Source organism: Sprattus sprattus, assembly GCF_963457725.1.
Source record: "Sprattus sprattus genome assembly, chromosome: 11".
In the NCBI taxonomy this organism is placed as follows: Eukaryota; Metazoa; Chordata; class Actinopteri; order Clupeiformes; family Clupeidae; genus Sprattus; species Sprattus sprattus.
This window is the reverse complement of record NC_137909.1, coordinates 11,158,845-11,171,344: the sequence shown is the minus strand read 5'-3', so window position 1 is coordinate 11,171,344 and position 12,500 is coordinate 11,158,845. Positions and strand designations below refer to the sequence as shown.

At 46.9% G+C, this 12,500-nt stretch overlaps 1 protein-coding gene across 1 annotated transcript in view; it reads left to right on the top strand.

The window, feature by feature from the left end:
* lrrc75bb (leucine rich repeat containing 75Bb) overlaps positions 1-12,268 on the top strand; it is a gene marked incomplete at both ends in the record, with an annotated part of 29,811 nt that extends 17,543 nt beyond the window's left edge. Inside the window, 2 exons of the mRNA XM_080847463.1 lie at positions 10,006-10,567; positions 12,077-12,268. Of these exons, the coding sequence (XP_080703589.1) occupies positions 10,006-10,567; positions 12,077-12,268 (754 nt within the window). The remainder of the gene's footprint in view (positions 1-10,005; positions 10,568-12,076) is intronic.
* Positions 12,269-12,500: the final 232 nt, after the last annotated feature.

The following is a 12,500-nucleotide window of genomic DNA, read 5'->3' as shown; positions in this document are numbered from 1 at the left end:
AGCAACTCATGTGAGGGCCTTGCAGGTTTTGTTCTGAGGCGAGGCCTACTTAAATGCATCACCCCACCTGAACCACCACCCGTCAACCTACAGACATTCCTCTAGCTGAGTTTGTCGATGTTTGACGTTGGTGTTGCTAGCACCTCGCTGTACCCATTGCTGGGCTTGTTGAGCAATAGGTGCCCCCCTGTCAGAAGTGTTTTCAGAGAAAGCGTGGGCGAGGCTTATGCCTTACCCACACCTCTCCTCCTCCCTGCTCTAAGTCTCTGTGATAGAATAACTTTGCCTGTTTCAAGAGATTAATCAATTAGTCTGGTTTGCCACCCTTAATCCAGTGAATGAGTCTGATTCCTTGACTTTAGCACTTGACGACACTCGAAGCACGTGCCTTTGGTTCTTAGCCACACTTAATCACACACGCTCACACACTCACACACACACACACACACCACACACGCACACACACACACACACACACACACACACACACACACACACACACACACACACACACACACACACACAATGTCATATAATAATTATTGGAAAAAGTGTCTTGCTCATTTTTTCATTTCCGTTAACCTTCCGGGTAACCTAAACGAACGCTTACTTGTCTGTTTTCAAATTTCTACGGTTGCTTTGTTGCCTGGTATTCCATTCCAAAAGTCACTCATTCTCTCTAGATTCAGCCCTGCCCTTGTCTCCAGACACCGGGGTTTTAACCCATAGTGGAAAGGCTCCAAAAGTGTGTCGAGTGCTGAATGAGTTGTCCATAGTGAAGTACTACTCTGGTGTGTTTTGCATCTCTGATATTTCATAGGTGTTTGTCTTTTCTCCAGTAGAACACGTTTGACTATTTACGTTATTAAGACATGTTGTAAAACACGTTATCTACGCTGACACACAAACAAGCATGATCTGTGGAACACGAGGGTAAAACAGAGAAGATGAAAAGATTTTAACCCTGCTTCTCTCGCAGTGTTTAACCTTGCGATCTATAGAAATGACATACTGCATGTGCTGTCACAAAGATGGCAGTCCCTGTGTCAGTTGGCTCCCCCTGAGCCTTCAGTTCCTGTGAAACACGTGCATCATCAGATCGCCAGGGGAGAATGTTCCCGAGTGTAGGAATGAGTGTGTGAGAGTGTGTAAGAACATCAGGGACAGCCAGAACACACAGAGAGGGAATCACACAGTTAACTGGCAACTGGGCTGAAAAGAAGGCATTCTGATTTACAGTATGTGGCTTTCATATGAGGGGCACACACATACACTCACACACACGCATACACACACACGCACGCACACAGACACGAACGCATAAAAACACACAAACACACATACACACGCACGCATGCACCACCCCCCCCCCCACACACACACACACACAGAAACTCACACACATACACGCACACACGCACACACACACACACACACACACACACGCGCGCATACATACACCCACTTTCAGACACACACGCCTCTATGGGCTTTTTATGTAACGTCGTCATGCATTTTGCTGCAGCGCTTGCCTCTAATAATTCACTTTGTCAGATTGAATGTACTTGCTGCTTTCAGATCCCACTGAGGCCACCGGCCGTAGCGGCTCAGTTTTCAAACACAAACAGCACAGGAAAACAGGCCAGTCAGGCTGCTCATCCTAAAACACACAGAGCATGTTAAAATGGGCGTTAAGGCTACTCAGTCGTTAAAGCACAAATAGCCTGGTTAAACAACGCCTTCAGGGGCAGAAGAACGTGAATTGGAGACACAGAGGTAAACTAGGCCAGTCTGCAGAAAGGGCACACTGTGTCTTCATTTGACATTGAATGTACTAAACCTGCGCAATCAACGCATGTCACTGCCCTCTAACCATAATTTGCGACGCCATTATCATTCAATCACAGGGCGCAATTTAATGGAATCATGGCCCCGCCGACCGACATTAAATTAGGAATTAAAAGTTTAGCGATCAGGAAATACATATACATGCTAATAAAGTGTCATTCAACAGAGAGATAGTACCAGTGATTCAACGTGACAAATACTCTATTTGTGCAGCTATAATACTTCAGAACGATTCACTACAATTCAGTAACAGGTTTCTGCAATAGGGTAGTGGATGAAGTAGTGTAGCAGGTATCTACAATAGGAAAGTGGATGAAATAAAGGTTGCTTTTGATTGGTTCCATTGTTTATGGAAGTTTCTGCCATTCACACATCTAACTCTAATTCTACATGGACATCCTTTAGTAGCCAGGAATTGAACCTCAACCTCGACCTCATAGAGTGCAGTGACGATAACCACTATACACCAACACCATGTATAGTTTCATACCATTCTGATCATGTTCCTTTCCTCCTAGGGTCTGAGACCACTAGGAACATTTATTAATGATAATAAAGATCCCCGAAAATCCAAAAATGTCAATCGGGGTCACGCTCTGAAAGGAACATCGCTGCTCATCATCGTGGATAGCGAGACTCTTCCAAAATGCATTTCCATGTCAAGGGCTGTAGAAATGATCCCAGTAGGTCTAATCTAAGATTAAGAACAAGGGAAAACAGAGCACTTAGGGTTCCTCAGATTGTCATGTTCAAACGGTTTTTGAAAACAGGGCATTCAGGCTTCTAATCCTTAAATGCTCTTTCCCTGCCCCCGTCGTTTGCAGGAGCAACACTTAAATGAGGAACCCGTGCGGAGTCTTTGTGGAGAGTTCAGCCCTGCAGCTATGGTGCCTCAGCTGCAAACTCATGAATACAACAGAGCTTTTGAGCTTCACCAAGCACTAACTGTGGCTCACTGCTCCTCTGCTCTGCTCTGTGCTCTGTCCGGAAGTTGCCTTCATCAGCACCATAGTCATTGTTATCATCATCACCATCACCACCATCTTCTTCGTAATCATCATCATCATTATCGCCTCTATGATAATAGTTATTATTGTAGTAATTAGAATAATCAGAATAATTGCCATCATTGTCATTATCTTCATCTTTAGTGTTATGATAATAATAATAGTAATAACTGTCGACATCTTCGTTATCATCATCATCATTATCATCATCATCATCATTGTCACATTAACAAGATCTGATGTTCACCCTCCATAATCCATTATGTAAGGAGTTCTTACTGCATGGCAGATAGATATAAAGCCTTTCACATATGTCAAGGAGACCGTCTTTTTTACATTACCGTCTTTTCTGAGCTATAAGTCACCTTCTTTTAGTTGTCTGGCTGGTCCTAAAACGACTTGTGTGTATTTTTCCTCTTAACGATACATCCAGTTGGCAGAATTATTTAAAAGTGATACAGAGGATGAATAATTCAATGCATTCAGGGATGCAGACTGATTTGGGATATTTTATCTTAATGTGGCTTGTTGTGCCTAGTGAAGATACCTACGCTTATTTAATCTGTAAGTGAACAGTGTTTCCAGCTTATTCTTGGATTCTTGGTTTCGATAAGTGGGTGGAGATCTTCACTGTAACCTTTGAACAATGATTTCTGGTTCTTGAGCATGGTTCTTGGCTTATTGAAAAGTGGGGATGAGAGACTGATGGATGGATGGTTCTTGTGTATGTGTTGGCTTTGTTAGAACTAGGGACGAACCGCTAGAGGATGGGTTCTGATCCAGACTCCTGTGCTGTGAGTTCTAGTTCTTTTATATGAATTGCTGTTGTGAAAGGCAGGGATGGGGTGCTTAATGATGGGTTCTGGTTCTTGTTTGTGAAAGGCAAGAGGGCAGGGCTGAGGTGTTGGGGGATGTAGCGTTGCCAGTGTGTGGTAGCCTGGTGGGCACACAGGTTGGCACCCAGGTGGAGCCGTCAGTCAGCGCAGCGCTGGGAATAGAAGGTTAGGAGGACCCCGTGGCACAACACCCTACAGAGCACAGTGTGTGTCACTCCATACACCACCTGTGTCACACACACTAGTGCATACACACACAGAGACACACACATTTAGATTGGGTGACTAACACTGAGACAGACAGAGACACACACAATCTAGTACAGGATGACTTACATGCATACACACGCACACACACACACACACCTGTGTGTGTGTGTGTGTGTGTGAGAGAGATTAGCATTTGCACCTGCTGGCCTTCTGAGGGCTAATTAAAGTAGGCGGGCATGCAGGGGCACCCATGCAGCTGGCATACGCTGGGCACATGTGCTCAGGGGGTTTGGGCCCGGAAAGGGCAGACGTCCCAGGAAGTGATGGTGATAGGGACTCGTTAGGATTGAGTGTGACAGCACCAAAGAACAGCTCAGACAGCCTGAACTGGAGCCACAGGTAGTTATAGACTCAGGGATCAAGGCTCAAAATAGATTTGTTCAGCCGGCACGTTGTGTAACCAGGGCTTTTGTTTTGGTGAAGTCCAGCTATGAAAGCACGGTCTGAAAGAGTGACTTGGATGTGTGGGATGGTTCCTGAAATTGAGACACCCTGGCAATGAGGGTGAACAAGTGCCAACAATCATCTTTCACATCATTCAAATAATCTTATCCTAGGAGGTTATGTTTCAGACATATAATCTGTGGATGGTTTTGGGGGATAGACAGGTATTGTTGTGATTGAGATTGTGCTGTGTGAATGAAACACAAGTTTGATTGAGTTGAAATGAGGTTGCTTTTTTAAACGTTTTGTGGAATAAGTGTTGCGTTGTGAGAAAAGTAGGTCAGTACATTATGTGGAAAGTACTCCACATAAATAGATCTGTCTAGCATGTGGAAGAGTGAAGGCTAGTTTAGAGTAGAGAGTAAAGGCTGGTTTAAAGTTGAATGTAGGCTCTCCGCAGAACCTACGCCATAGCCTTTGCAAGTGGCCTACACTGGGAGCATTTATACTTGTGCGCTGGTGTGTCTGTGTACAAAAATAATCAAAGATGATGGACCAAACTGCCATGTTTAAATGTAGATGTAAAATATAAATGTTATTTGTTTGTTTGGCTTTTTGAATTTGTTGACAGGGCAAGAGGATGAGTAGAGAGGAGAAGGGGGGGGGGGGGATGGGCAGAGAGGAGAGGAGAGGAGAGGAGAGGAGAGGAGTGGGTGGCCAGAGCAGGATGGAGAGCACGGTGATTACCCCGTGTAACTGAGCTGATGGAGGGAGGGATCCAGACAGACAACCCCAGGGGAGAGGGTGGCAAAGTTGGACGGGGCAGCAGGTTGGGAGGGGATGAGGTGTGTGTGGGGTGGGGGGGGATATGGGGCGTAGAGAGACGGGGGTGGTCAGAGGTTTTCCAGGGAATGAAAGAGGATAGAAAGAAAAAAGAATCGAAACCATCACGGTTTCCCGCAATGCACCTGTCACTGAACACCAGTAATGGAACTTTTTCAGATTCTCCAGAGGCTCAGCACCTCTGAGTGTGTGCATGTAGGTGTGTGTGTGTGCATGTATATGCGTGTGTGTGTGTGTGTGTGTGTGTGTGTGTGTGTGTGTGTGTGTGTGTGTGTGTGTGTGTGTGTGTGTGTGTGTGTGTGTATGTGTGTGTGTGTGTGTGTGTGTGCGCGTTTGTGTGTGTGTGTGTGTGCGTTTGTGTATGTGTGTGTGTGTGAGAGAGAACCCTTTCTGTTCAAAGCCTCCAGGCATCATTTTCACATCTTCCAGTCATCATTGCCATATCTGTCTCTTCAATCTAAGCACTCCCCTCTAGGACAGCAGCTTCTGACTGCACTTGAATCAACTCTATGCCACTCGGACAGAATCTCAAAATCTGGTCAGATAAACACAGTACTATTAGTAAGGAAGGGTACCGGAACTGGGTGTTAAATAGGCCTCTCGGGTAAATTATTGAAGGCCGTAGACCTGATAAGCTCAAGCATTACTGGTTCTTTTATCTTTTCAATGTTTTGGTGTCATTTTGTATCACCCTGCAGCCTCTTCCCTGCTTTCTGTGTCAGGGCTGAGCTCCTACACACACACACACACACACACTGACACACACACACACACACACACACACACACACAAACACACACACACACACACACCATACCGCACCACACCACCTCTCACACACACACTGCCGAAGCAGTGTAAGAACACTCCCATGCTGTTTTGTGGGGGTGGGGTGGAGGGTGTTATATAAAATAATGAGAATGACAATGGCTGTCCTTTTGTCAATTCAGTTGTGTTTCCAGGGGCATTTCAAAAGGCTTTGTAGCATATTTTACAGACTCTTTATTCTACAGGTTCTACAAGCAAGTTAGTGCATTCAGTAGTATGATTCAAAAATTATGTAAATGAATTGTGGCAAAAATGCAACAATACAACAATTGACATAAAACATTTTTCACTTTTGAATACTTTAGTATTTTTAGAAGCAAGTACTCCAGTACTGTACCTTTAGTACAAATTTGACTAACCCACTTTCACTAGCACACACTTACACCATTCACACACATAAACATACACACGCAGTCACAAAAACACACAGAGACATAATGACACGATTCACACACATAGACATACACACGCATTCACACACGCAGACACATACACACACACAGACACACTAGCACAGACACACTGTTAGTGGGAGAGGCTTAGAAAAAGCCTCTGTACTTTGGCAGCTCCTCCTACGCAGGGCAGGTGTGCAGGAAATCCCCAGGCTGCCTGAGCCCGAGCCAAACACACAAACAAAAGAGGCCAGCTCAGGAAGAACAAATCCTGCAGACGCAGCAAAATTGACGACAACAACAACAACAACAACAACATCAACATCAACATCACAACAACACAATAACACAACGCAACACCAAACGCACACATAAAATAGGCAGACTGCAGAAGCAACCACAACAACAACAATAACAATAACACAACCAAAAGAGACAGGATCTGGAAGAACAAATACTACAGAGGAAGCAAAATCAACAACAACAACATTAACACAACGCCAAAGGGTGGGGCGTAACAATCAGTGACTCATAAATGTGTTGAGGTTGTAGCAGGCAAACACAACGCCACCTCACGCGGTGTAGCAGAGAGGCACGTATTGGTATTCTTAGAGAGAAGCAGTGAGAAGGAGAAGGAGAGAGGGAGATAGGGGAAGAGCATGGGAAGGAAATTGAGGAGAGAGGAGGAGGATGAAAGGCAGATAGGGGAAGAGGGTGGGATGGAAATTGAAGATGGTAGGGAGATGGAGGATGGAGGAGGACGAGATAATGTGGGGAAGTGGAGGATAAGAAATTAAAGTAGAGAAAAGAGAAGAGAATGGAGGAGAGGAGAGGAAAAGAGGGGAACGGGTCAGATAAGAAGAGAATAGAGGAAAGGGAAAAGAAGGGAATTGTTTTAGATGAGAAGAGAATAGAGGAAAGGGAAGAGGAGAACGGTTTAGATGAGAAGCGACATGATGAGAGGTGCAGTGCAGTGATTCAGCGGGTCTGTCAGTGATGTCAGCTCCCATGACTGGTCTAGGGATGCGGCATTAACGCTGAAACCTCCACATGCACGAGGCATTTCCATAACAATGTAATTCCGGAGGAATGGTTCAGGGATGACCAAGGCAATGAGAAGAGGACGAGAGAGGGATAGAGAGAGAGATGAAAGAGAATGAGCTGAGAATGAAGAAATAGCAGGAAGGGAGAGAGACCTGGAAAGAGAGAAGAAACAGTATGGGAGAGATGGAAAGAGAAAAGGAGGGAAAGAAAGAAAACAGAGGATTAACTGAGGGGGAAGAAGTAGAAGAAAGACAGGGAGAGAAGGAGACCTTTAGAGAGAAGAAAAATAGGTAGGGAGAGAGAGAAAGAGTTATAGTCCACTCCAGGAATTGAAAGCCTCACAAATCTCAGGCTGCACTGAGGCCTGATCCTGTCTGACAGATAGCTGGTCTCCCCATGGCTGATATAATGATGAAAGCCTGGTCCTGCCTGACTATTGGCTGTTCTTCCCATAACTGATGTATTGACCAGAGCCTGGTCCTGCCTGACTATTGGCTGTTCTTCCCATAACTGATGTATTGACCAGAGCCTGGTCCTGCCTGACTATTGGCTGTTCTTCCCATAACTGATGTATTGACCAGAGCCTGGTCCTGCCTGACTATTGGCTGTTCTTCCCATAACTGATGTATTGACCAGAGCCTGGTCCTGCCTGGTTATTGGCTGTTCTTCCCATGACTGATGTATTGACCACAGGCAGCTGCTCTGACTCCTGCTCTCCAGGAGGCCCCGGTACCAGCCCACTCAGAGTTGTCGCAGAAACGCAGAGAGCCTCAGTACAACATGCCTGCTTCATGTAAATATCTCTGAGTCTGCCTCCATACTCCTCATTGGTTCCACACCAACTCTCTTTCGATCTGACAGCCTGGGCTTGTTATGCCACAGACCCCCCCCCCCCCCCCCCCCCCCAGGGAGGAGAGATATGTGGACCAACCCCAGGATCCAATCTATCAAGTGCCCTACCAACCCCCACCCCCACAGAATCTGATTTCCTAATCCACACCCTCCTGTCTCATAGCTCATGAAAATTAAGTTTTAACTCAGTTGTGGCGGTGAGATGGATGTGTGTGTGTGTGTGTGTGTGTGTGTGTGTGTGTGTGTGTGTGTGTGTGTCTGTGTGTGGTGTGTGTGTGTGTGTGTGTGTGTGTGTGTGTGTGTGTGTGTGTGTGTGTGTGTGTGGTGTGTGGTGTGTGTGTGTGTGTGTGTGTGTGTGTGTGTGTGTGTGTCTTTCTCTTGCACATGTTTTGCTTATGCTTTGGCGTTTTGCTAATCTGCACAGACAGCTGTAGACTGGCTTCACTAAGATGAATGATGAGTATATGCATCTGTGTGTTTCAGTGTGTGTGTGTGTGTATTTGTCTCTGAGTGTGTATGAGAGTGTGTCTATTTTTGTATGTGTGTGTGGGTGTTTGTTTATTGCTCTGTCTCTCTCTTTGTATATGTGTGTGTGTGTGTGTGCATGTGCGTGTGTAAATGCTTTGGTACAGCACATATGGGGGCATCATTTCACTGAGGGGCAACTTGCAACAAACAAAGTCTGCCGCGCATGCTAATTTAATAACTTGGCAAAATCATTTTGCTAATTTAATACCATGAGCAAGATCCTAATCACAATCCTGTCCATTCAGGTTCCCTGGTGTAAGATGAGACATCGGTCCCGTCTTAATGCTGTCCAGTCAGTCTTATCACAGATCTAACAGCAAAGCAACAGCCACATTAGCATGATGTTCATTTAGTGTCATCCCCTCAGCGAGTTAAACCACTGATGGCCTGGCCAAGCACATGAACTTACACCCCACTGAGTTACAGCCGTCTCACACACACATAGATTACCTCAACACATTTAAGAAACACAGAGTGAGAGAAGGGGGGGAGGGAAGGTAGTGAGATGGAGAGGATGGAAGAGAGAGAATCTGAGAGACAGAGAGAGAGAGAGAGAGAGGAGGGAGCGAGAGGATGAGAGAGGAGAGAGAGAAAGAGAGGGATATGATGTTACTCTTAACAAAGAGAGGGCGCAACCCCACACCTGACACCTCTATTGACAGGTCGTTTAATGGGGTTCTAGGGTGTCACCCTGGGGACCTGACAGCCAATCGGGCGTAAGGAGGATGCACTGAACTGAAAAGCCAAGGTTCAGTTAGATCAATAGCCTCTCATTGAGTTACAGCGTCGCTCTCCAGGCATGCACAGACACACAGGTGTCAGCACAATGGTTCACCAGCTGAAAGAAAACTCCTCTTACTGTGGTGGTGGGCATTTACCATACAAACCAAAGTCATGGTGTCACATTGCTGCTCATTTATTTACGTTAACATCTATTCAGTTAACTGCTTTTGTTGCATATACAGTATGTGTTCCCTAATAATCACATTGTATCATATTGCTCTTGTAGTGTTAGCTGGCCTGTGATGTGATGCTAGCTGTGGTCATGTCCACGCTTTGGTTTACCAGAAAAGAGAAATAATAAGACTGTGTGTGCAGAGGATGTTTGAGAAAGGATCTGTGGTAAATTACAGGATTGAATGTAATGGAAGCTGTTGTCTCCTCTTTTCCCAGTCTGAAGACCACTCTGAAGAAGAAGCTGTCCAACGACATTGTGGATCTTTCCGGAATCCCGCTGTCAAGCCGTGACGTCCACAGGGTGACGGTGTACCTGCAGGACTGCAGCGTGCCGGTGACTGCGGTGGACCTGAGCTTCACCGAGCTGCAGGACGAGAGCCTGCGCCTTCTCTTACCCTCCCTCAGCGCCCTCCCCAAGCTCACCACTCTCGCCGTTAATGGCAACCGCCTCACCACAGCCATCCTCAAGGACCTGATGGAGACGCTGAAGGAGCCGAGATACTTCCCCAGCATGGCCTGGGTAGACCTGGGCAACAACGTGGACATCTTCACACTGCCGCAGCCACTGTTGGTGGCCCTGCGCAGGCGCTTTGGCATGAGGAGCAGTCTGCCCACCATCTACGAGTACAGTGAGGGCCACACCAATGCCTGCTACTACCGACTGGAGATGTCCACTGATGAGCCCAGTGTGTTTGAGGAGGATGAGGAGGAAGAGGAGGAGGAGGAGGAGGTGGCGGAGAGACAGGTGGAGGTGAAGCTGGAAGAGAGACAGGTGGAGGTGAGACAGGGAGAGGTGAGAGAGGTACTGATGGAGGCGCCAGAGAGACAGATGGAGATGAGACAGGGGGAGGTGAGAGAGGCACAGATGGAGGCACCAGAGAGACAGGTGGAGGCGCCAGAGAGACAGGTGGAGGTGAGACAGGTGGAGGCGCCAGAGAGACAGGTGGAGGTAAAAGAGGCACAGGTGGAGGCGCCAGAGAGACAGGTGGAGGTGAGACAGGTGGAGGCGCCAGAGAGACAGGTGGAGGTGAGACAGGTAGAGGTGAGAGAGGCACCGGTGGAGGTGAAGCCGGAAGAGAGACAGGTGGAGGTGAGACAGAAGGAGGTGAGAGAGGTGCAGATAGAGGCACCAGAGAGAAAGGAAGAGGAGAGACAGGTGGGGGTGAGACAGAAGGAGGTGAGAGAGGCACAGATGGAGGCACCAGAGAGAAAGGTAGAGGAGAGACAGGTGGGGGTAAAGTGGGAAGAGACACATGGGGAGCAGAAAGGTGTGGAGGGAAGAGAGCTGCAGGTGGAGTTGGAGGAGCACCTAGTGATGGAGCCGTGGGATGCAGACAAGACAGTGAGGGGGATTGTCAGCTGGCAGAACTGCGAGAGGTGATTCCTCCCTCCCTTTTATTGATCCTCTCTCTTTCTCTCTCTCACTCTCCTTTCTTCTGTCTCTGAGTCCTGATGGAGCTGCAACTGAGCATGTTGTTGGGGGCTGTCTTTAAGATGAGCACCCCCACACACACAAAACACACACACACACACACCTGCCTCCATCATGTCGAACTCCCTCAAATCTGGTTTTACTTGAGGGGGGAAATCTACAAAAACTACAAATCCCAGCATGCATTTCTGCTAGCAAGAGTTGAGCAGTCCATGTGTGATAGATTCTCCACATCGAAGAGTGGAAGGCAAGGGGAAGTGGAGACAGGAAGCAGAGAGTGAGAGAACCTCCACAGCATCCTCGCAGGCTTCCCTCCAAACATGTACATGGACTCTGTGTGTGTGTGTGTGTGTGTGTGTGTGTGTGTGTGTGTGTGTGTGTCTCTGTGGGTGTGTGTGTTTGTGAGACTGAGTGATTGTTCCGTGAGAACAGCATGCCTACCTGACTCCTCCTTCCGTAGCGTGCTCTGCCAGAGAGCAGAAGTGGTGTGATATTGCGGGTGACATATTTATGAGGCACACGGGTACTCCATGGGACTCCGTGTGCTTTGTCATCCTCATTGCACAGTATAACACACACTCCTTTTCTACGACGTGAACACAGCTCTGCAGGTGTTGGACAGATTTAATCAGAGCCGACTGATTGGCCTCCCACTGCGGAGTATGCTCAAGACTGTACATCAATTTGAGCCCAGTGGGGGAAACACGTGTGAAAAGCTGTTTTCTGTTTATAGTTTATTTATTATTTATTATTATTTGTTTGGTTGTTTATTATTTATGTGGCACTTTTCTGTCGCAGTAGAATGGCCACAGTGTGAGTCTTTGGAGAACCAGCTGTAAACTGCCTGTTCTTTAGCTACACACAGAACATGAAACAGGGTTCCTGGGTACTAACCCACCCGCCCCCACCCCAGGGTCCCTCTTCGCCACCATAGGAGAACCTACTTTTGATACAGAGGACGTTCCTGTGGTGGTTCCTGTTGGAATGATCACACAGATCCCCAAACAAGAGTGTGAGACCAGCAGCAAGCACAGTGGTGACCATTAACCAGAAACCTGTGCAGTTGAGTCTTCAAACAGGGAGACATTTAAGAAGTTTAGGCTAATTGTGTTTGGCTCATTTAATAACGTATAAACCGGTGTCAGTGTTTACAGGGTGCCAGGGAGGAAATTATCGTTGCTTAATCCAAAGGCACCCCCCTAGCGATGAGGAAAGAAATGCAAGGAATGTAGTTGCATTCAATTATTCCACCCATATACAAGTCCAACAAGTTAAGTAA